Below are 26426 nucleotides of genomic sequence, written 5' to 3'. Positions count from 1 at the left end.
CGTGGGGGAAAAGTGAGTCCCAAAAGTTGGGATGACTCCTTCTAGGCTCCTGCATCCCTGTGACCCTTAAGGGGACAAGCTGTTCAAATGATGGATGGAGTATTATTTTTTTTTTGGGGGGGGTAATCATAATTTAGGCATTCTTTGAATCAGCAATATACAAGACAGTGAGGTGGTACAGTATGTAACTGTACGCTGGTTCCTTCAGGAGAACACAGGAAATTTGGAATGTTTGAAGGCACAAACCCGGATGTTGTAAGATCGGACAGTTGAGTGGAAATGAAACTCAGAACTGCTTATTGTCCTAAAGGATCTGGAGCCACAGCATCACAGCCACGTACAGAGAAGCATTCATGGACGATTTAGATTCATGTCTAGATGGTTTTGTTATTGGACGGTGGGAGGAAGCTGGAGCAGCCGCACAGCCCCTGACTCCAAACTAGCATTTACTACTACACCATCATGCCACATGCAAACCAAAGCATGTTGCACATCAGATGCTTTTAGTTGTTCAGTTTTAATGTAATGAGATGTAAGCATCATCTTCACCTCTCATGTTTATTGAAGATGTCACTGGGGTCATCATTTTAACTAGTTTAACCAATTATTGAAAGCTCAGAATCACATTGTTCAACTACTTTACTTTTCTACAACATTTAATTGCATACCTAAGTTCTACATACGTTCTGGCTTATTTGCTTAGACAGGTTCCCTTTGTGTAGTTTTTGGTCTGATTTTTACTTTTGGTCATATTCATGCAGAGTAAAGAAAATTGTAGAGGGGATGTGTGGCATGTAAAATAATATTGTAATATTATTTTGTGTTTTTGTGGATGATTGTCTGAGTTCCCTCTGCCCAGTTCTCTGTCTCCATGTCCCTCTTCTCCTTTTACGGATTAGTTTTCAGGTTAAATCAAAAACTATTACGTCTGACATTGTGAGGAAATGTCACAACACATGTAGAGAGGGAGGGGAATGCAGTGGAGTGTGGCTGGTTTCTACTATTAGGTTCAGGACTTTGCTGGCACAGCTAATGCTGTCACATTTCATCACTCACTTAGTGTTTGTAGTTGGACTTGTTTTGTCTATCTTGTCTACTTTCACATTTTCAGTATTTATGAAATGCTTTTTGGCAGCTAAGAAAAGCAGCATGGAACGTGTGAGCTTGTAAAAAGTATAAAGAATTGGGTTCATAGATATTCGTAACCTCTGGTGTATCTCCTTAAAAGCATGCAGGGGTTTGCAGACTGTTCCCACTTGGTGCTGAAGCTTATTCACCCACGCAGACAAACACAACCCTTACCTGGTGACTCTGGGAATTAAATCCAGCTCCTTTGTTTGTCAGACATCAGACACGTTTGAGTGATTATTTCAGTTTTGGTGGTTTATTGTTACACTGCACATTCTTGTACGTCCACGCTTGATTACATGCAGGGTTTGCTTTACTGTGTGTCTTCATTTAGATCTTTTAACATTGTAAATATCAGTGGGTGGGATGACAAAGCTTAGCCCACAACTACACAACCCTGAGCCAAGTGGACTCTTCACTCTGCCTGAGAACACTCGGCTTCAACGTGGAGTTATTTCAGGACCCTGCCTTGGGCTATACTTTGCAAAGTGTCTTGGTGTGTTCTGTTAGCCCCATAGGAAAGCCGTAACCTTTTCAGTGTTGGTGTTTTGGAAACTCTAACTCGGGGACAGTGGCCTTAGCCATCACTCCAGGCCATTTTTAACACCAAAATATTGAAACTTACCTCCCACATACCTATACTTGTTTTTTACTATGCCGTAAATAGGAGCCAGTGCTTGGAAATTATTACCCCACCTGCAGATGGAGAGGCATACACAAGCAGTAGAGGATTTTGATAATCCTAAAAGGGATATTCTTGCACAGCAAAGCCAAAGTACGTCAGATTCCTGCTCAAGCCCAGTTTCATTAGAGCTTTCAGCCTTTCTGTTTTCTGCTTCACTTACATATCTGCATATGATTTAGAGTTTTAACTAGGGATGCAATGCAGTGACTGAGTTCAGCTTGTCATGCAGCATGTAGGCTGAATGCCTCGTTGGGTTGGACTGGTGTGTCTCCCAATCCAGGTGTAATTACCTGATGGTTAACAGTGACAGTAGCCTGGGGATTGGACAGGTAGAATCGTTGAAACACAAAGGGTGATATTTGATTTTTTGTTGGTTTTAGAAAAAGCTTAAAAAAAAACGACTTGGCATAATACAGAAAACAACAACTTTACGACAGAAAGTAAAGCTGTCACCTTTGTCTCTGCGGATTGTAAATCCGTCTGTTAGTCTCCATCATTGTTCCATTGTGTTTTGTGAGTCTTTTACATGTAAAAAATGCACAAAAGTGGTGCGACTAGTGGAGCCCACAAAATCCATCAAAATACACTTGGTATTTGGTTGCAGCAGTGATCGCACATATTTGAGGAACATTTTGCTACTATTGTTCTTGCCTCAGCAAGAATCACGGTTATTGATGTTGACAGCTGATAAATATAGGTCATCACTTACTGGTTAGAACTGAGGCACTAGTCAGCAGTGGAGCTGGCACCATACAGTCATCTGTATGTATGTAAAATACATTTTATATACAGTAATAAATTAAAATGCTTAGCCCATGTTATCCTGCCTGTGTAAAACCACTTTACATACTTTCTACTCCATTCCACTGATACTGTATATTTAAGATGAGACCTTTAACTTGCAACTCAAATGAAAAAAAACAGGAAAAGATGTTTTACTTTAATTTCCCTGCAGATTCTGTAACTACTCACCTATTAATGGTACAAAGATCAGCAAAGATATTTCCTGGAGAATTTCAATCTGTGGAGTAGCAACTAAAGTAAACAATCAGTGGTGGTTGTCAAGACTCTGAATAAGCCCAAGTCAGAGATGGATATAGGCGAGAGCACACCAGTATATGAGGGAGCGCAATTCCTCTGGTTGGGTAAAGCAGTAGAACGATATACAGGAGCAGGCAGAGCGAACAGCTGGCTGCAGTGAAGGTTAAACTGAAATGTAGGTGAAGTAGGTGCTGCTGATCCAGAGGTGAGGTCATTTATGGAGAAGGTAGTTAATGACTTAGCACAAAAGGAGGCCAATGAAACACAGAGACATCATAAAAGAGCATAGAACACAACAACAATCTTCAAAGTAGAGGCACCAGGCATAGGACATGAGCAGCACATGGTGTAATAGACAGCTACATGAGTACTGGTGGTTAGTTTGCTGATAGTCTGCTGCATAAAAAATTCAGCCAGTGATTTTGTATTTGGGTGCTGTAATTTCTGGACTATAAGCCGCTACATTTGTCCAGCGCTTTAAACCCTGCATTTTAAACAACGGTGAAGCTAATTTGGCTTACGGGCTTCATGCTGCTGCACACTGTTTAGATCCTGAAAGCTATTGAGGCTTGTGTGTTGCATGCGCACGTAGTTACGGTTATGTGGTAGCGTTGATACTCTTTATCTTAGTGCAAGCCATGCAGGAGTTGCTGCGTTCAACAAAAGTCATGTCAATTACCACCTTAAAGAAGTTGAGAAGAAATTACCTGTCCATCAGGGCACAGACGACAGCTGCCTCCCTACGAGGAAAAGGTCAAAGAAACCAGAAAGAAAGACCGAGAAAGTGTGCGACAAAGTAATTTTGAGGCCATTTAGTTCTGACACTGACTTTTTTTTAACCAGCCAAAAAACATTTTTACCGTATTTAATTAAATGTTAGAAAAATCTTTGTGTATCATCTGTGTGTAAAAATCTCACGTTACAACGTCAACACCTGCAGCTTATAACCAGGTGCCGCCTATATATCAAAACTTTTTTTGTATAAAATCTAATGGATGCGGCTTAAATTTGAATGTGCTCTATAGTCTAGAATCTATAGTCTGGAATCACGGTATTTCTTCTATTGATAGTTTGCTTCATTTTATTCATTACTTTGTATCAAATCTCTGTTGCCTGTTTGAGTTTGGTTCTAGTTTCCTGTCACTGACTGTGATCTTCGTAATAGAACTGAAACTTTGTGCAGCAGTTGTAACAACCTGGAGTCGTTTCTCTCTATTGGCAGATGTCTGACATTCTCAGTTGTAATTCAGGTCACGGTGAGCAGCCAATCAGCACCGGCGTCCAATTAGCCTGTGCGAGCTCATGTCCTGCCAGTAGTAGTGTAGGTTAATGTTAGCTGTCGATGCTAGGCAAAGCAAACAACCACCTGCAGACTTAACTTAGCACAGTTTGGATGTTTGGATGATAACATCACCCAAACAGCTTAACAGAGCTTCATGGTGGGTCAGATTGCATTACATAACAGGATTCTGCAGTTTCATATCAGTGTTTCCACAAAGGTTATCAGTTGTTCATCTTCATACTCCTCATTGGTTAGAAGGTCTCGTGTATTTCTGTTTGTCCTATTTTTTTATGTTATTGTTGAGATGAGTCAGGTTCTTGATTATAAATTAGATTGTGTGTGTAACAGGTCAACTTGAGAAGTCTGACCTCATAGAACATTCTGGCATTAACATAGTTGGACTATTCAGGATTTGTTGTAAAGAGTCATGCATCATTGGTAGAGTATGCAGTGGTCAGTCATAGTGTGTTAGTACAAGGTTCATACCTGTAACTGCACGTTTGTACACTAATACTGTACACAGTGGAGACTTTGTGCACATGGCCTGATCAGAATCCTGATGTGACCCGTGTTTACTTTAATATTTAATATTGTATTGAAAACCAACCAGCCAGACTCACAATCAAACTAAATCCACACTAATTACAAAGTGTGGGAATGTCCTGTCAGTTTGCAGCCACTGTCCCTTAGGTGATGCCTTCAGGTCCTACAGTAAATGTCGCCCCTGAACGTCAAATGTGGGTAGTGATCGCGTTCTGCAGCGAGTGAGGCCATAGCTGGACCCTGGACACAAAAACAAGCTCATCAGGCCTTAAATATCTGTTATAACGGGGGGGGGGGGGATAGCAGAGATAGCAGCTAAGGCTACAACCACGTAGCCTTAGCTGCTATCTCTGTGTTTGTTTATAGTAGTATAGTATCTTTTAGTATTGTAAACTCCTGTTGCTCCTTCAGTCAATCAGTACAGAAAAGCTTGATCATAGCCGCTCTCCCTGCCTCCAGTCAGCTCTTAGCACTTTTAGCAGGTCTATCACTTGAGGGTGTTGCGAGTTCATCTAAATAGTGTTTATTAAACCATCCCCCACACAGGAGCAGCTCTCTCTAAATCAGCTTAAATTATGTTTGCAGATACCCAACATCTGGCCCAGACACCAAACTGTTTTTTTCTGTTCCAGTTTAAACCATTTTAATTTTACTGCTTAAAGCGCTGAGTAAATGTTGACCCGAGTCCAGCACACATCCTGTGTGGTTTAACACTACAGCTCCAGCAGAGCCAGTAGATTATGGATTTTAAAACGGAACTATTGCCTTGATTAGTTTTTGTTACAAAGATCTAGATCAAACCAAGTTGGCTCTGACTCACTTAAATCATGTCATGACCTTTTCTCCTTATAAAAGCAGGAGCTGCAGGCCCTACTTAGCAAATAACCACTAATCCCAGCTCCTCTGTGTAAAGCACAGAAATAATCAAATCAAAATATAAATAGATATTTGTGCTGATGTGCAATAATTCTACTGGCACCACTCCTTCAAGTAGGAGACCTCGCTCTGGTAGGCGGTTGAATGAGAGGGCTACATCTCCTCTGTTTGCCCAGTATGTAAATGGTAGCAGGTCCAGTGCAGAGGTGTGTGTTTTGATCGTCCTCCAGCAACATTTCGTCACCACACATGTATTGGCCTCTAATCACTGGCACACACAGGGTGTGGTGTAGGGGCGCTGTGCTAGAGCCAGTCCATTACAGGACCACATGTATACACAGACTCATACCTATGTGTGTGTTTGGACTGGGAGAAACCCCAGAGTGTTCTAGAGGCGACTGTACTAACCACTATAACCTGCAGCATTTACTTAGTTAGTAGATTCCTTGTCTGGCTTTGCACTGTTGTAGTTTGAGCTGTTCCATGGCGGTGCCGATCACATCACTCCTGACATGATCACATCTAGTGTGACTGTCCTCAGCAAATTAAGCTCTACCATCATCCCAGAAGAATAAGCCCAGACATCTTACGTGTTGAGTGGTATAATACGATCACAGCTAGTTGTTTGTGGGCTGGACATCCTCTCTGCTGAATCATTGTTAAAGGTTTCTATGGCTGCTCGTAATGACTGATGTGCCTCTTTACTGTTTGCAAAAGTTATAGAAACAGTTCTGAACCGGTTTTATTGTTGCTTGCCTTCATATTAACTGAAGGAAGCCAGATGTACCTGATCTGCTCTGCTGTGGCTACTTAGCTTTAAAACACGTGTTAATGTTTGGTGTTGTAATTAACTTATGAATCAACTAAATTGATTCTGTTTGGATCGGTCCTCTTCTTTGAGGAAGCGGCTTGATTTTATCTTTTCCATTGTTAAAATAAAATGCTTAATATGAAGTTGTAGGAATTAACACAGCAGCTACACGCCAGTCCTGCCCACTGTCCACCTGGCGCTGAGGTTAACACACATTCACTCATTCCCCTTAAGATGCTGAAATAATAGTTTGAGCCTAAACAGCCTAAACAGCTGCTCCAATGTCAAAATAACATGTTTGGTAGCCAAAACTGTCACAAAACATTTGAAATATGCAGCAAAAGCTAATTTTGTCTTCAAACAACACAATTTGCTAACAAGTATCTGAACATGTCCAATCTGTCATAACACAGTGGACAGCAAATAACAACAGACTTATCTCAGTGTAAATCAGTGCTTCAATGATCGTCATTGTAGCCTTTGGCTATTTGTCAAATTTACCTTTTATGCCAAGAATTGGATCCAGATGAAGAAATGCTTCAATGTACTTTTCATTGAATCCATCACATTCAGTTTTCAAACTGCAGCTGAAAACTGAAATATTGTAAATATTACAGAAAATACATGTAAACCAACGTACGGTCAAAACTATTGGAGGATGAGGACAGCCACTGTTGATACTGTAGTCTCTGCCTTAGACCTTCTCCATCGATGCTGGTAAAGAGCAACACAGACCTTTTAAAGCCTGAAGACTGATGCCAATTGAAGATTTGTGTGAAGGAGTGTCAAACTATGGTGACTCACTATGTTGAGTTCATACTGGTCTTGCTAGTTTCCAATAGTTAGGAATAGACTATTTCTGTTTGGTCAACAAAGCTAAAAGTTTAGAATGTTTGAATGTACAGATGGAGACTGTCATACCTGCTTCTTTAGTATCTGTCCACCTGCATCCACTTAAGGTAGTGTTTGTGTTTCTGCCTTGATTCCTGTTAGGGAATGATTTCGTATCAAGTTCCATGTTTTGCTTTTGTACACGCGTGAGAAGGAGTCAGGCAAAGTGACTGATTAGGTCACATGATGCCTAAACCTTAAACCTTACCTTGTGTGTGTGTGTGTGTAATATTTCCTTATTATTGATGATGGACTGTGGCTTTGTCATCCATTTGACATTTGACAAATTCGTATTAAATTAAATTGTTTTGATTGTTGCATTCAAAGTGTGTATATGGATCAGTTGTAGAAAGACAGATGGGTCTGGACCCCAATGTGGGGAAAACCACATTGTTCTATCTGAATTTGAGTTTCCGTATCGGCTGAGTTCTCGCCTCCAGTTCCCTGGCGTTGATTTTTCAGACAAGCTGAGAAGAGGCTGTGATTCCCTCTAAAACATGGACCACAGCCACAGTCGTCCAGTCCACCTTTCTCAGTGGAAGCTGTGTCGCTCCTGTGATAACTATCTAGTCCAGATAGGCAAAGCTGTGTGCTTCTAATATAAATGCCACATTTATACGTTATTTTCAGAAAATGGCTAAAAGGCATCTGAGCAAATAATCATGGAGTTATTTCAAAGTTACTTTGGACCTGTTTGCGAGCTGCTGCATCAGGAGAGATGTAAAGTAGATGCTTTGAAATACAGATACAATATACTATGTGCTGGCAAAACCATTAGGATATATGTTATAAAAAGACATTATATTCACGTGTTTTAAAAAAATGAATATTTGGGAGAATTATTTTGTTCTTTAAAAAAAGATTATTTCCGGTGGACGTTTTATGATTTTCGATTTCAGTTTATTTCTCCTTGCTCACAAATGTGTGGGATCAAGGCAGTCAAGGAGAGCCATAACACGGTTTTCTCTTCAGAGTCCTCCATCATGACAAGTGCCTTTATCAGCAACAAATTACATTCTTTTGTGCTGAGAGTTCAGTCCTCAATCATTCACTCGTCTGCTGCTGCTCAGTCCTCCAAGGCTTCCTGGAACGTGTCCCAGCCAGACCCTGGATAGGTCGCCGCTCCACTGGGCCAAACATAAACACATACAGGCAACTTGGAAAGTCCTCTGAACCTGACTGCAGCCTGTGGACTGTGGAGGGACACCTGAGTGGAACATGCGGACTCCATACGGCAAAGCACAAAGCAGCCAGTTAGCATTCAGACATCGCTAGAAGCCCAGGTTTAACCAAGGCTGGTGAGTCAGGTTCCACAACGTAGCCAAAGATATAATGCTCACACACAAGAGTTTAATAACAGTTAGCATTTAAATTTCTCAAATTTTGTTATTATCTTAATATAAGCAATTATTGATGAGTGTCTATAGTAATTAACAAATAACCATACAAATGACAACAGTTTTTACCAATACTTTAGCAGCTGGCTGTACCAGGTTGTGTGTGTTCAGGTGAGATCTGTGCTCGTTCACTAATGAGAGATGAGGCAGTTCCATGCAGGAGGTTCTTCTTGACCTGTTGCTGTTCTGTCTCGTCTGTACATTGGTGATCAGCTATCCGACACAGCACCCCAGTGACGTTCTTTCGTTCCTTGTCTTTGAGCAATTGCCTCTGATATTTCCCCTCGCTACCATGCGTTACCCAAGGTGGAGTGGTCCAATCCCAGACCCATACATTCAGGCTTTGTTTGTGGGAGGTTGTGGGTTTTATTAGCAGTATTACTGGTAGCAGATTACCAGTATTACTTATTACTTATTAGCAGTAACAGTACATGTAGGTCAGTGTGCGTGTTCTATGTTCTACCAATTAATTTTTCACTTGCTTTAACTGATGCCATCGTTTTTAACATGACCATCACAAAACATCTATATCTCCATACTGAATTAGGCATTTTTTCGATGGTGCTCCTTTCATTCATCATTTGTTTTCCTTCTCTGGATGTGTCATTTTTTTAGGTTCTCCCATGCCCTCTCCCACCTGTCTGTCATCTGTCATTGACCAATCACATCCACACTCAAGCAGTCCATATGGCAGCCCATTGTTATGCAGCCATCCAGAGCCAAACTTAGAAGAGGAGGTGGAAGAGGAGGAGGAACAAGGGGAAGAGGCATATGCAGCCAGATTGTACTTAACTGTAACACATGGTAAAGAGAAATTCATTACGTTTTCCGCTGCATCTGTCACCATTTGTACCAGAGTTCACATATTCATTATACAACGTTACACAAAGACAGCCATTATAGCTTTGGCTGTTTCCATGAGAAGGTTTTGGTAACTAATGCACAGATTGGACAAAAATGTTGCACAAAGTTGCGAAATGTGCAGAACAAAACAAAAACACAGGAACGTTTCAGATCATTTTTATTCCTAAGGTTGAAACTGCTAAATCTGATTGCCAAATTAGATTCAAATCAGATTCTTGATCTCAGACCAGTTTCCTTTTGAGGCTGACGAGCACCAGATGCTGAGTCATGTTGGCTGGCCAGTGACCTCAGATCAGCTTTCTCATGCTGGAGTTTCATGTTTGATAGGGAACAGGCTTTGATGGTTTGAATAAAGGAGCTATGGTAACCACAATTAGACTCAGACCACATTAGAAGAGGAGGAGGAGGACCTCTTGAAGGACAAAGAGCAATTAAGCAGGAAAAAGTCGGGGGCACGGGATTATGGAATAAAAGACAGGGAGGCTTCTTTACATTACTAAATTAACACCCATAAAGAGAAACAGTTTGGAAATGGCTAAAATCGTGGAATCATTTTTACAGCGTGTTTGTGGAAATGTGTGTATAGTCCTTCTATTTCAAAACACCATCCAATATTCAACCAAACATTCTAACCACTCCCTGAACTCTTTAGATCTATTTCTCCTCATCTGACCTACTGTTGGAAGTTAAACTCTGAAACAGGTATTTTATTGATTTCCTCTAAAATACACACATTCCAATAGACAAAGCTTTTTCTATTCTAGAAGGAAAAGCTGAGATTAAAGCACTTTTTCAGACATTGTTTTTTTGTAACTGTTTACTTACACTTACAGTAAGTAACTGGGTATTAGACATCTTCCTACAAATACAGATAAAATGCAGAGTTATGTGCGTTTCAGAGTTTGCCATATTTTAACCCTCTAGTGGCAGAATGCACAGCAGTCTGAGCGCCTGCAAACCCCATCAACAACAATCCATTCATTAGCCTCATAAAAATCACGGGACATAATAATAGTTGCTCTGTAGATCAAACAAACAGCATTACTTATTGTTACTTCTTATTTCATGCAGCCTACCCTGAATAGAGTTTTGTGTCATGCACGTGTCACTCTGAAAAGCAGATTAGAATGTCTCATCTAATCTAAGCATTTACATGACAGACACATTGGCCATGTGGTGGATGAAATCTGGTTTATTTAATCCTGTACCTGATTCAGAAACCTGCTGTGTCCTTATAAAAAACTAAGCTCTTGAAAGAAAGCAGACTTTGACCTTAGCATCTGCTTTATTATAACTATGTATGAGCTCAGTCTGATGCTTAAATTTTATAATGACATTATAGCTGATTCAAACTACAAAACATAGTCGTAGCACTTGTGGTGACATCAGCACGATGTCGCCGGTCCACTGCAGCCAGGAGCGGCCTGTGAGGTTCATAGAGGCATTGCATCAAACATATTCTATTATATAGTAAGTGATGCAGTGTGAGAGGATTCACTAGACTTTCTATTTAACCACTGCACTGTCACGCGAATCAGGAAGGTGTAAAATAAAGGTTTGGCACTTGTTGGTTTGGCCTGTCACCACTAGTTGCCCCTGCAGCTAAAGTCAGATTAAACACATTAACAGGTGAATGCGTCAGCCTTCGGTGGGGGATGGGATGTGGACCACAGACTGGACAAAGGCAGGATGGTTTGATCCATAGGTACCCATTACACACACAGCTGAGTCTAATGATAGACTGGCACTGGTATATTATGGAGAAGGGTTCATGCAAAAATGAATGAGCTGTTTTTTGACTGTGGTTTCGCACCTTCAGGAAAACGATATGATACAATAAAAGTGAAGGGTTGCTCATCAGGATCAAACCGCATGGTGTAATTTTCATATAAAGAACATAGTCAAAAGGTGCAGGTGCTTGTGTGGTACAGATGAAACGTTTATAAGGAAGGACTACAAACAGCCTCTCTCGGAAAAAAATACAGTATCTCCATAGGAACAACAAACATCCAAATCTAAAAAAGCTGGAGTTTTTACCTCCTCCTGCTTTTTGACTTTCTTTAAAGGTTGATTCACTGTAGCTGCATCTCATTTAATCCTTAAGTCCAGGCTATGACATGCAGTGTGAAACAAAAAAGGATGTGATGAGAAAACTAGCCTCAGTACAAACAAAATATATTTCCAATAAGTCCAGCACTGACGCTGGATGAGTCCAGTCGTAGGATGGTTCAGGGTCCTGCTAAGCAGCTTGGAATGGAAAAATACAAGTTAATTTGAAAACTGTGGTGACGCCAGGACTTATTGACATCGTCTGCTGACAGCAAAAGGGAAGGTTGACAGAGGTGGGAAGAAAAACCTCTTAGTGTTTTACCTTGGGACCACGTAGGGAACTTTTCCAATGCCGGGAAGTAATCAATGATCCACTGAATGGAAAAAAAGGACGGTAGGAGAGACTTATTCTAGGCCTACGCCACCTGATCAATGATGATGTCGGGAAGGGGCGAAACAAATCAGTTTTTTAGAATCATTCACAGATTTTTTTAAAACGACTCACCACAATTTCAAATAGTGGGAAAGAGGGTGGATGAAAAAGACTGAACAGCGTTAGTCATTGATCTGCCTAATGATCCTCAATCTGCTGGCTGGAATCTCTCACACGAGAGGGATTGACTGTGTGATTTGTTTGTAGATCATGTGTGTTATATGAACTGAAGCATGTTCATAGAACAAATTAAATACGAAAGTGGAGGATTGTTGCTATTTTGTGTGATGTTTAATTTTTTTCCATGAGTTAGCTTAGTTAAAATAGATATAGATATTATAGAATAATAGAATAGATATTAGCCCAACACTATGATAACTGCATACAGTCTTTTATTATATTATATTTATTATTATATACATTACATTCTTGAATTATATTATATATTTATTATTATATATTAAATTCTACCATGACTGCTAAAAGGCTTTAATTATATTATTATTTTTGTATATTTAATATAATTAAAAAATATATACTTATTCTTATATACTAAACGCTATGATGGCTACAGTACATTCAAAGCTAACGCTGATTAGCACCGTGTTCTGTGTGAACATGTTCTCAGGTGTCGGGTTAATTAAACACTCAAGTACAAGTTCCCTGTAGCTGTGTGGTTGTCTGTGTTCTGTACATGCAGCCCTGTCCAATTTGTATCCAGCCTCCCTCCCACATGACTGCAGAGAAAGGCTTCAGCTCCTACTATCATGACGACGATGATGATGGTTCTAGTGATCAGTGAGCGTCTCAGGAACAGACATAAACAGATGTCAAATTATTTGTTTTTAAGCATAACACCCTGTTTTTGTTGGTCCCGTTTTGTTATTACAGTAATTCCACAACAGAATAGAAAAGTCTGCATCACCTAGGAGAGGTTTGAAAGTTTGAAAGAACTACTATTGTTCACATTGAGAAGTAGGAAAGAAATTCTGAAAGCTGTCAGTTGTGAGTAACCTGTTGTTGGTGTTTGCCTTGTTCCATTATGTCTCATCTTCACTTCATGCCTTCCTGGCTCCTCTTACTTTACTTCAGTTTATTTAGGGGTCATCAGTGTGTGTTGCCAGTTTGAAAAACGTTTATTTTGCATCGCAGGGGCAGCGCAGGTTGTAATGATTGGCACTTTTAGGTATGACCTGGTGCTGCTCGGCGTGTTCCTGTTCCTGCAGGTTCCACCGTCAAAGACGTGCATTCAGGTCATTGGTTGTGCTTGTAGGTGTGAGCGAGGGTTTGTTTGTTAGTGCATAAACAGGCACACTGATGCTGCATTTGTCCACACTAGCCTGGCTTCTGGCTTTGTTCTGACTACTTAGTTAATGACACTAAAGGCAGTGATGTGTTTGTTTGATACATGTATACTCAGGGTTACAATAGTCGACTTATAGTGACTGCAGTGATAGATTTGAACTTGACTGGTCACGGTGTAGTTTAGACTTGTCCAAATGCAGTTTTTAAACTGTAGAGGACTAAAATTCCAAAGGCCCGGCTGTTGGTTCTGTTAGGTGCCATGTTACACTAAGTCCGTCCAAACAGAACTCTACCACCGTTCAAGCAGCTCTGTGTTTTTCCATCCTTCCTACTTTGGGTCACTGAGCAAAAGGGCATTCCTTTACCTGTGTGCCCCACATGGCAGCCTGTGGCTTGGGGACAAGGGCTGCCTCGCTCACCTCGTCGTGCTGGAGAAACGGAGGTGGAATTTTCATGCTTCAAAAACCACGAGTCTTAACTCTTTCACTGGCCTTTTTCACTACAGTCTTTTTTATTATTTTCTGGGAACAAAGCTCCGTCTTTTATCCTCTAAACATCTCACTGCCTTCATTCCCCTCTGTCCTGCAGTTTGTGTTGTTGTACCACACCTAAACTTCCTTGGATCCTTCCTAACCTTCCTTCCTATAAACGTGTGTGTGTGTGTGTGTGTGTGTGTGTGTGTGTGTGTGTGTGTATGTGTGTGTGTGTGTGTGTGTGTGTGTGTGTGTGTGTGTGTGTGTGTGTGTGTGTGTGTGTGTGTGTGTGTGTGTGTGTATATGTGTGTGTGTGTGTGTGTGTATAATATACATACATACATACATGTGTATATTTTTGTGGTGCAGTGGTTAGCACTGCTGCCTTACAGCGAGCTGCTCTACTAGGTGAGAGTATGAGCTTCTCTCTCCTAACAGCACATGAATTGGCAGGAATCAAAGCACCGATTCCATGGGGGATGACTGCTCTGCCTTATGCCTTATTGGTTGTCCTAGTGGGAAGCAGACTGTCCTGGGGTTCTGTACATTACCTGAGGACATCCATGCTGCTATACCTGAGCGCCCTGGAAACATTTTTAACCTGTAATGAAGTTGACACAGACACACCTCTGAGTGAGGGATCCTGAGATGCCTTTTGGCATTGTGCGTAATGTTAAACAAGCCTTTGTGCTCAGATTAAGCGTGAGAGCCACAGTTACTGAAACTATGCTTAAAGAGTTTCCAGATGCAGACAGCAGATCACATTAACACCCACCTCCTGGTGGCAGTTTGGAGCCTCCATATGAGCAAGCAGGTCCCTCCTGAATTTGATCAGGACAGGAGAATTAGATGGATGCTACAGAAGGTCTGTAGAAACAGACACAGAAAATTCAGACTTGAAAATATTAACAGTTGGATTTACAGTCACTGAATTTAGCATTTGCCTGAATTGAGGAAGTCTACGGTTTCAGCTTATTCAGATACAGGAGGGGGTAGAACTCTATCCTCAGGAGAAAAGTGCATACAAATATTGTTTTTAAAACCACATGACAAGAACGTTCAGTATATTGGAACTTGGAAAAGGTAAAATTGGCTAAATAAATGTGAAATGTGAAGGAGCCAGTGCCTATATAGAAAAACACTTGACAAAAGGCTCAGTGTTGAATGTTGAATATGTGTATGTCTTACACTGCAGTAGGTAGAACTGTTTCTGGAACCATCACAATTCGCCTCACTGGTTTTCCACTCTGCTTTAAAACGGTGCTCTGCCGACACATCTACGCACACTGTTTGCCACTGTGTGTATTTGCCTCCTGTCCATATGATAGAGAGTAAAAATAAACTGTCTGGGAAATGGATGAGTAAAACATACTTTAACCACGTAAGAAAGATTTGACACTTAGTTTATCAGATGAATAGTATTATCAACGGGAAACCAGGGACCCAACACTTAATGCAGCTTCTGAACCAGCAGCAAGGCCAGAACAGGGAAAGGATGATTTTCAGGACAATCAAAATCTATCATCTGTACTTCCAGTTTAGTTTCCTGACATAGAAATAGAAAAGTGGACTGGATTAAAAAGTTCAAATATAGTTGACTTCCTGCCCAAAGTGGACACTTAAGCACATAAAGTCAAGATTAAACAGACGTTGAGTTGAGGAAAAGGCCACAGACCTGGATTCAAGCCTGAGACGCTATGGAAATGTGGCATGATTAGCTTCGTTTATGTTCCACTGTGGTGGCTTCTGATGAGTCCTTCCATCCTCAAACCAGTGATGCGACTCACTATCAGCGTCACAAGCATTGATTATTTCCAGGAGTTATTGATACATTCTATCTCTCACCTCAAGTGTTTTAGCTTCCTGTTCTGTTTCCATCTCGCGTTCAGCTGAGTAGGGTTTCATTTCTTGACAACACTTGGGTTGCTCCTGTTACCTCGTCATCTTAAAACCAAACAATAGTCAGTGAAAGCAGTGGGGCTGAGCTGAAAGGCACTGTGTGTTTCTGTATGGGTCTAATGTTAAAGCCACAAAGAAACAACTAAAACTTTATTTATAACGGCAAACCTATAACAAGACTCCCAACGTGACACACAGTTAACATACATATATGTATGTATGTATGTATGTATGTATGTATGTATGTATGTATATAAAGTCACCTCCTCTACATGGATGACATCAAGCTGTACGCCAAGAGTGAGCGAGACATAGACTCGCTGATCCACACCACCAGGATCTAGAGCTCGGACATTGGGATGTCATTTGGGCTCGGGTGTGGCAGGATGGTGGCAAAGAGAGGCAAGGTAATCCACACAGAAGGGGTCTCACTCCAAGAAGGAAGAATAGCAGACATTGAGGACAACTACAAGTACCTTAGAATACCACAGTCGAACGGCAACCTTGAACAGGCAATAAGGAATGCGGCAACAGCCAAATACAGTACCTCCAACAAATTAGGCAAGTCCTAAGAAGCCAGCTCAATGGCAAGAACAAATCCCAGGCAATAAACAGCTTCGCCCTGCCAGTGATCAGATACCCTGCGGGAATAATAAGGTGGCCAAAGAAGGAGATACAGACCACAGATGTTAAGACACGAAAGCTCCTCACCATGCATGGAGGGTTCCACCCCAAATCCAGCACCCTGAGACTATACGCTAGCCGCAAGGAAGGAGGCCAAGGACTACTGAGCGTGAGAGCCACTATCCGGGAAACATGAAACATCCAAGATCCATAAGTACATCAAGGACAAGGCCCCGACAGAAGACGTGCTGAGTGAATGTCTCAGGCAGTGGAGAACAGAGGATGAGATGCTGGAAGAGGGACCATCATGGGAGGACAAGCCCTTACACGGGATGTACCACCGGAACATAACTGAAGTGGCTGATCTCAACAAATCCTACCTATCCTACAGCACAGCAAGGAGAGGAAAGGTAGTCGGGACTGAGGGCATAGAACTACCAGAGGGCAACATAGCAGATGTGGAAAACAGCTACAAATACCTTGAAATCCCACAGGCCTATGGTAACTATGAAGAGGCTGCAAGGACAACAGCAACCACTAAGTACCTCCAAAGGGTAGGGCAAGTCCTGAGAAGCCAACTGAATGGGAAGAACAAAGACCAGGCAATAAACATCGACACCCTTCCGGTCTTTAGGTACCCCGCTGGCATAATAAGCTGGCCAAAAGAGGAGATGGATGTCACTGACATCAAGACAAAGAAGCTCCTTACAATTCATGGAGGGTTTCACCCCAAATCCAGCACCCTGAGACTGTACACTAAGCTGAAGGAAGGTGGCTGAGTATTAGTAAGCATCAAAGCCACTATCCAGGGTGAAACAACTAAGCTGCTCTAAGCAGGAAAATGGCCCCAACAGATGATGTGCTCATTGAATACCTCAGGCAAACAGAGGAAGGGAAGAAGGAGGAACCCTCATGGAAGGACAAACCCCTACACTTTATTTACCACCGATAGATAGAAGTTGCTGACAAATCCTACCAGTGGCTGGACAAAGCTGGACTGAAAGACAGCACAGAGGCACTAATCCTAGCAGCACAAGAGCAGGCTCTGAGAACTAGATAAATAGAGGCTGGGATCTATCACATCAGGCAGGACCCAAGGTGTATAAGATACCCCTAAAACAATCCAGCACATCTTGCATGCCTCATAACAGTGGTATGCAAGATGCTAGCAGGCAGGGCATACAGGAACATCTGTGCTGAGTACAGACTGGAAGTCCCAAAATCTAAATGGGACACACCTCCAAAGGTGGTTGAGAGCTCCTGTGGGACTTCCAGATACAGACTGACAAACTGGTAATGGCCAACCAACCAGACATAGTACTAGTGGACAAACAAGAGAACAAGGCTGTAGTGATAGATTTAGCAATCCCAGGTGATAGCAACATCAGGAAGAAGGAGCACAAGAAGGTCAAGAAGTACCAAGAGCTGAAAAAAGAGATGCACAAGTGGTACCCGTGGTGATAGGAATACTGAGGGCTGTAACTGTAACAGACACATTATCGAAGTCAGATTCACAATTCATGTCATTGGCACGGTTTCTATGACAACCAGGGGGCTTTATGTGTTTTTCCACCTCTCCTCTGAATCCGATCCGCTGCTGTTCAGACTACAAAGAAAAGCCAATTCCCTGTTGTACACCCCATGCTTCATTACCAGGTTTAGCCTGTGCCCCAGCCTCCCTGCAGACCCACCGGTCAACAGCAGCCAAACAGTGGATCAGACACTGGCCTCTGATGATGATGATCTACTAGCATGCATACACCATATAAAAGCATAAAAAGGTGCAACGTCAGGGAATGTAAAAACGCCAACACTGCCCCATAAAGACTGACTACTTTAATTTGGTGTCCTTGCGATCAAAGTTTTAGAGAGTCTGGGTGTCAAGACACTTCAAGCTCTTCAAGCTACTTTATTTACACAAGCCATAAGAACAAACAAAGTAAGTAATATATATATATATATATATATATATATATATATATATATATTATTATTATTACACATATACATATATACATATACACACACACACACACACACACACACACACACACACACACACACACACACACACACACACATATATATATATATATATATATATATATACATACATACATACATATATATATGTGCGTGTGTGTGTGTGTGTGTGTGTGTGTGTGTGTGTGTGTGTGTGTGTGTGTGTGTGTGTGTGTGTGTGTGTGTGTATGTATATATGTATATGTATATATTTATATATATAAACCAGAGTCCCAGAGAGACCATTTAACATACATATTTGACTGTTGGAGGTGGGCCAGTGATTATGACATTTGTGATATACTGTAGTGCTTTAGTTTTAAGATTTTTTAAGAAGATCAGTTTCTCTTCCACATGTCTGATGTACCAACTAATGTTTGTGGCTCCGTGAAATTACACCATGTGCCCAAAGTTTTTCACATAGTTCCTACTAAAACCTTAACATTGGGATATTGTCTGTATTTAAAGCATTCAGCGTTTATGTTTGAAGAACTGAGTGAGTGGAGGAAGAGAGTGGGGGGTGAGAAATGCCGAGTCCTCTGTCTTTGTTTTTCGCAGTGAGCACTGTGTGGAATGAATAACAGCAGGGCTGGGAAATGGCTTTGCAATGTTTTCTTTATGTAAATAAAATACCTGAGTTACCATTCATTTCCTTCAGAGCATTTCAAGAATAGACAGGGAAGCTAAGAAACGGCACGGAAAAGTTGGAGCCAGCAAAGAATATCTTATTATATCCGAAAAAGCGGGGTTTGGTAAAGGCTGGTGTGGACTGTCCATTTATATAATTAGGTATATTTTTATTGCATGCCTTTACTTAATTGCATTTACATGACAATGCAAAACACTTATGTGTACTATCAGGACTTTATGTTCAGTTTGTTTGATTTACCAATAAGTTACTTACTTATGTTTACTCTAAATTTTATTTAGAGTACAGACTTGGTGCAGGCATGGATAGAGTTGGCAAGTGACAACAGGAAAATGTTCAGCTTTTTAAATGTGTTTTTAACAAATATTCAATTGTAATAAATGCAGTTCAGTCCATCTACTGTGTCTAAATATCCTTCCTATTCTCCCCTTTTGATGACAGAGCAATCGTCCAATCATCATGGCTCCAGCCTGCCTCCGTTGCCGCCCCCTCATCGCCAGCAACCCTCAATAACAGCCCTCAATCAGTCCCTGTGCTCCACGCATCAAGCCGGTCAGTCCCTGAACTCAGCACGGCAGCTAACGCCTCCCACTGGAAGCCCGGCTCCTGTGGCCGGCCAGTCACCAGCCGAGCTGCAGACCACTCCACCTGAGAGCGTCCCGCTGCAAGACAGCTGGGTGCTGGGCAGCAATGTGCCTCTGGAAACAAGGTAGACCCACTTATCTTGGCCTCATGTGGCCTAAACTCCTGCACAAGCTAGAACAGAACTTTATTTATCAAAAGGGAAACACTTTTCATTATCTCACCAAAACAATAGACAATATTCTAAAAGGAAGACGTAGAACACAGTAAACATGTGTCGATTGTCTTCACAAGGTGGTCAGATATGGGATGGGTTGTCTGCTCCAGACAGTCCCCTGTAAGTTCTTATGGCCAGGTGGCCTCGTAACTGATGCCTTGGTATATTGGGATCAAAAGGTTAGTGGTTCTATCCCCCGCCTCCCCAACACTGGAACAAGTGTCCTTGAGCAAGATATTTCTTGTATCTTCCCGGGCTGCCCACTGCTCCCCCAGGGGATGGGTCAAATGCAGAAATACTTTCCCCCAATGTGGGATCACTAAAGTCTTTATTATTATTATTATTATTATTATTATTATTATTATTATTATTATTATTATTATTATTATTATTATTATTATTATTATTATTATTATTATTATTATTATTAGTATTATCTAAAATCATATTCTAGTGTGTTTAATGCAACATACATACTTTTAGGTTTGACAGTATTTTTTTTTGGTATTATTCAATTTCGTCTTATAGATGCATTTTGGCAAACTGGGCTGCAAGAACTGCTTTATGTGGGATAATGTAAACATTCTGAGACACATATTTATGTAATCACATGCTTTTAGTCCTGAGTGGACGTGAACAGTGACCGGCTTTACTCTGCCCCACCTACACAGTAACACAAAGACAAACAATGCTTTTGTATTGTGGCTCCAGATACTAAGTATAAGCACAGTTTGGGTTGTTGATGCATTTTCGACACTGACATAATCAGTTAGAGCAACTAATCCAGCAGCCGCAATATTCGATTAAATCTTCACCACAGCTGTTATAATAATAAACTCCCTAAATCGCTTGCGCCATCCCTCATTCCAGACTGCTTTTAAGCTGACAGTTTGTAGAGCGCTGTTAGTGAAGCTTTGCTTTATTTACTGGCTGTTTTTTTTTACCCTGTGATGCTACACAGGATGTAGTCGAGTGTTTTCTGTTATGTCTCACTCACATAAATCCACAGCAACATTGACAAAGAGCCCAATCATATTGTCACTGCCGTGTAAACGGAGATTATACAATAGTGTGTTTGGAGGTATTATTAGCAGACAAGCAGATTAGTTATGGTTGACAATATGCTATTCTCAGCCAGACACACTTTAGTTATGGTAATTTTACACTCAATTATCCTTGTGTCCCCCTGGCTGCTGCACTTCAACATGTAAGCACACAGGCTATGTTGGTCTGGAGTTTTGCGTAATTGTGAAGTAGATGTTAATATGTATAAAATGCAAATCATATATTATGACATTTATTATAACATTCTATTATGAAAAATATATTGGTAATTAATTTATTCTAGCTAATTTAAAGTTGATAATCAACTATACGAATGTGTGTTAAACCAGTGCTAAGGCACTGGACTTTCTACTTTGTATTCTATGGTCAAAGATAACAACTGCTTTATTTTACTGGACGTTCGTTTAAAGGCCCACCATTCATAGTGGTGTGGTGGCTAGCACAGCAAGATGCTTCTGGGTTCAATTCCCGGAGGCAGCCCTGGAGCCTTTCTGTGTGGAGTTTGCACTTTCTCCCCGTATTTGCGTGGGTTCTCTCCGGGTTATCCGGCTTCCTCCCGCAGTCCAAAGACGTGCATTAGGTTGATTGGCCTCTCTCAATTGCCCGTAGGTATGAGTGTGTGTGTGAATGGTTGTATGTGTCTGTGTTGCCCTGCGAGGGACTGGCGACCTGTCCAGGGTGTACCCTGCCTCTCGCCCATAGCCAGCTGGGATAGGGTCCAGCACCCCCGCGACCCGCATAAGGGACTAAGCGGCTTTGAAAATGGATGGATGGATGGATGGAATTATATCATTATGTGCATATTAAAACTGAGTTTCAATAAAATTACATAAATTAATGAGGTTTTTGAGGGTATTTCAATATGGTAAAGCAGTGATGCTCACATAAACACAGTCAATATTCATAAACATGTCTACACTAACTCTGGAAAAAAAAACAGTTGGAACTGGCAGCCAATAAAAAATAAAATAGATGGAATTCTTGTCTTGCAAATATTTAGGAAACATGCTGTAATTGCATTAGAGCTGATGAATCTGAGTATGGGGTGTAATTTAATCCCGGTTGTGTTAATGGATCAGGGTTAGGGTTACACTCATGACGGGGTGTCAGCATGTGAAGACTTGTGGTTTTCTAGGCTCTATACTAATCCACGGAATCTGATTTCTCCCCCTTTGCAGGCACTTTCTTTTTAAGACAGGCACAGGCACCACTCCCCTCTTCTCTACAGCAACTCCTAGCTACACTATGGCAACAGGCTCAGTGTACTCACCACCTACAAGACCGCTGCCACGGAATACTCTGTCCCGCTCTGCCTTCAAATTCAAGAAAACCTCCAAGTACTGCTCATGGAGGTAAGGCGGAACAGAATCTGCTTTGTCCATTAGTCCTGTTTCATTACACTCACATCAGTGAAAAGACAACAACAGGTAAAATTGAAACCTGGGTCTCCTGTTGCAAAACCCCGTGGTCCCACCACTCAGCCACAGGACATGTGAGACTGAGATGTTACCATCTACACGCAGACTGTAAATGCCTTTGTACAGAGCACTGAAAACAAAGCCACAGCTGACTTGACTTAATCTCTGAAGTAACGGTTCCATTATAATTTTCTTGAAAAGACAAGGTAAAGGCATTATTCATGACTGTATTGATTAAACTGATAGGACTGAAAAAAGAAAATAATTCAAAATAAAAAAATTACCGTTATACCAAAACCAAAACAGAAACTAACAAAGAACTTATATAATTTATAATTAAATTTCATAATATAGAAAGATTTTTATTATTATGAACTTTAAAATTCAAAACAGGTTTCCTTTTTGTGTGAACTTTTATTTTAGGAAGGTTTTATTTTTTTCATGTGAGTTTTTAAAATTAATGCAATTTTTGTGCAAGCGTTTTATTTAGCAAGGTTTTTCATCCGCGCTTTTAAATTGAAAGCATTGTTTTCTTTTTTTCAAATGACTGTTATAGTTTTTTAATGATCAAATAAAAATATATATTTCATATATTTAACTACAGGCCACTGTAAATATGCACTATTAATAACAAAATATCACAGAAGCCTTGAGAATAAATAAAGTATCAGGGTTAAGAAATAAAAAATAAATTTATATGTTTTACATACATCAGCTGATACTAGTTATGACAATATATGCATTAAAACTAGAAAACAACATAATAACAAAGTCACGCTGTGTGAACTCTGAGCATGTGTGAAATACAGAAGGTGTCTGAAGGTTTCTGTTTTTGTTTACTGTTTTATACTTTTAAGACAAAACAATTATTTAATTGAGCAACGCCTACATTTCATTACAGAATTAAAAAGCACAAAGTGCACAGTTTACGGTTGTATATGATCATCAAAAAACACTGAATGTGTTGGTTGGATACAAAATAAAGGTCTGTGTCAGGCAGTTAAAGATGGAGATGACGATAATAAGACAACTGTTGGTTTTTCCAGGTGTACAGCCCTTACTGGAGTGGGACTGTCAGTGCTGCTCTCCATCCTGCTCTGTTACTGCATAGGTAAGACATGTTTGTCTTTCTCTCTCACCCACAAGCAAACACCTTCAAAATGACTAAATAGCTTTTATTTCTGTGTCAGAGTTTTTCTTTTTCACCATGTCTAAGCTAATATGAAAAGCCTTAGCATGCTAAATGTGCTATCATAAAGTTAATGGGCTAAATAATTTATTGGTAATTTCTCAAAAATATATTTATTTTATATTAAAGTGCTGTGAAAGGGCATTTTTTTAGTATGATTTGTTCTATGTTCCCACATAAATATTTATTTTCTACACACACATCTGCATAATTTAAAGTCAGGTGATACTGAGTAAAACATTTGTGATGTTTAGAGTATTATATATAATATGTTGGTGTCATGTTGGTGGTAACTGGTAGGAATTTTTAAAATGAAAATAACATCAGGAGGATAATTCTAAAACTTTCATAAATTGAGGAGACAGTTTGGTGGTTACATTTTATTATCACGTTTTTATAACCTGTTAGATAAATATTGTAATATTTTGTTTGTTTGAATTGTTTCAACCACAACATTAACGCAGTCTGATCATTGAATAGACAGCAGCACGGCTCAGAATAAAAAAATTCCTATTTACGGCCACATTACAACCATCAGGCACCGTATTTACAAAGGTTTATAATTATCAGAGTTGCTGCTGATTAAAGTATAAGAATTATAAATTCTAATTTTTAGGAATTTCACTACACTAGATCATAGTAAGGCTAAAATATATATTTCAAACTCTTAATAGAGTTCAAACAGTAAAAAACTAAACAATTAGGAGAAAAGATGACTTTGGCAAATAGTTATGAGAAATGATGTATGTTCTCACAACCCAACCTAAAGCAGAACTGCTATGAAGGAAATACAAATAATCACTCACACAAAGTCAACCATTTCACTGTTGAAAAAAAAAGTTTGTAAAAAAATAAACGCCTGTCAGTGGTTGCTTGGACTTTTGTGCTGAAGAATCAACCCCAGCGGCATCTTTGGAGGGTGGGAGAAAGATAGAGTACTTAGAGCACATGAAGGCTATGAAGAAGACAGTCACTTTGCACAACTCAGGATGTGGGAGAAGTTACCAGTTACATAATGTTTTATCATTTATTAACTATTCAGACTCCATGCAGACAGGCACCTGGTGTAGCATGTGCATGTTCCATCACTGTGGTGGCTGCTGGGTCTCTCTTTGCCGTCCAATTTAGGTTGTGTACCACTCATCCAACCACGCATGGTCCTGGCTCAATTCACTTGCAGAACTTATCATCACTGCTATTAATGTTTTTAATATTGTTATTCTATCATCAAAAGACCTGTATACATTCACTCACTCACTTCTTCTTACCTTCTTTGTCTCCCAACCCCCCCCCCCCCCTTCTCTTTTAGCTATGCATCTGTTTGGTCTAAACTGGCAGCTTCAGGAAAGTGAGGGATATGGAGCATTTGAAAATGGAGGAGGGAAAGATACGACTCCCAATACCTTTATGGTGCCCACAGACAATGGTGAGTTCCTGCTGCCCTTCCTTCTGAATAGAAAAAGAAAAGATGGGAGTTAGACTTGCTAAAAAAAGATGCTAAAAATGCTGATTTGGTTAAAATATCGCCACAGTCATTAGACTGTAACTTAATTTACTGTTTATACTTGAGTTCTGATTAAATTTAAGCATATCTTGTTTTGTGTTCTTGTTTTCATGTGTTAAATAACATTACAGATTCATAGAAACACGACTTTTCCTTTTGAATACTTTTTTAATTAGTTTTTTCACTGTGCAGTTAAAATGTTTCTGTTCGAGAACAATACCATAGACATAGGAGAGGTGGATGTGGGGAGAAGAACCATACAAGACATCCCACCAGGTCAGTGACACACACACACATGCACCCAGGTATAAACACACGCTCTCTGTTTACAGTTCATTACAGCAGATGCACTCCTAATGCTCTGGGCTTTAACAGTGTGCGTAGTTCTGCAGTATGTTCACTTTGACTGTAGATTGTGATGCATTGTTTCATGTTTACAGATGTTTCTGTTATAATGTCAGTTAGCGTATAACAGAAAAACTAAATAGCAAAATACATCCTTCTGCCTCAAATGTGAATATATATAATAGATTTATATCAATGCTATAATTTATCTGTTTACTATTAAAAACACAACTCCGTATGGTTGGACCATGTGAGCAATAATAAACACAGTCAGCATGTTTGATATATAGTGGAGGAGTGTGTGAAAATTATAATGGTTTATTTATTATGAATGGTTTATTTTTGTATGATTTGTTTGTTTCTTTCATTTGTTCAAGGTGTATTTTGGAGGTCCCAGTTATACATCGATCAACCACAGTTCTTGAAGTTCAACATCTCTCTCCAGAAAGATGCTCTTGTTGGGGTTTATGGACGCAAAGGTCTTCCACCCTCACACACACAGGTTGGTCACAGCTCATGAAGACTAAAGGAAAGGAAAAGTCACAAATGTGTTCTTTTTTTCTGAAACACTCGAACTAATGTTACCTTTCTGTGCATTTCCAGTATGATTTTGTGGAGCTGCTTGATGGAAGTCGCCTTATTTCTAAAGACAAACGCGCCCTCAGCGTCACCGACTCGGGTCAGGAGCACCCAGCTAGCTCGTATGAGGACGAGTTTGGAGGAGGAACCCGGCACACCAGATCTGTGAACCTGCACGAGGCGGGCTTCATCCAGTTCCTGGACATAGGAATCTGGCATCTGGCGTTTTATAATGATGGCCGAAACCTAGAACAAGTCTCTTACAATACCATGACCATAGGTGAGCTAAGTGCAAGGCATTGTGGGTATAAGAGTCTGTGTGGCGCTGCAGCTTCACAGAGGCCTGATTTCTTTTAAATGTCTAACCTCTGTTTAAACCAAGCTGTAAAATATTGAGAGGAATGTCTATTATATTAATGCAGGAAGATAAAAATATATAAATGATAATCCTTTATTGCTAAAACACTTACACTCGTCGTTCTGCCCAAGGTTAATGTGTGTGGGGAATGACCTTACTTACAGCACACATTCAATATTACAGTTTGGTAGAAGGAC

General features: G+C 40.4%; 1 protein-coding gene across 9 annotated transcripts in view; it reads left to right on the top strand.

The window, feature by feature from the left end:
* Nucleotides 1-26426, top strand: part of tenm3 (teneurin transmembrane protein 3) — a 132856-nt gene that overhangs the window by 63984 nt on the left and 42446 nt on the right. For 8 of the 9 annotated variants that reach the window (XM_055511956.1, XM_055511953.1, XM_055511951.1 and 5 more), the window contains 7 exons: nucleotides 19414-19681; nucleotides 22015-22188; nucleotides 23301-23365; nucleotides 24753-24869; nucleotides 25140-25223; nucleotides 25670-25794; nucleotides 25896-26151. In XM_055511956.1, the coding sequence (XP_055367931.1) occupies nucleotides 19414-19681; nucleotides 22015-22188; nucleotides 23301-23365; nucleotides 24753-24869; nucleotides 25140-25223; nucleotides 25670-25794; nucleotides 25896-26151 (1089 nt within the window). Of the gene's footprint in view, nucleotides 1-9269; nucleotides 9459-19413; nucleotides 19682-22014; nucleotides 22189-23300; nucleotides 23366-24752; nucleotides 24870-25139; nucleotides 25224-25669; nucleotides 25795-25895; nucleotides 26152-26426 lie in introns of all 9 variants that reach the window. The other variant, XM_055511958.1, reaches the window with a different exon arrangement.

This window comes from Betta splendens, chromosome 1, assembly GCF_900634795.4.
Source record: "Betta splendens chromosome 1, fBetSpl5.4, whole genome shotgun sequence".
Taxonomy (NCBI): Eukaryota; Metazoa; Chordata; class Actinopteri; order Anabantiformes; family Osphronemidae; genus Betta; species Betta splendens.
This window is presented reverse-complemented; position numbering and strand designations above follow the sequence as displayed.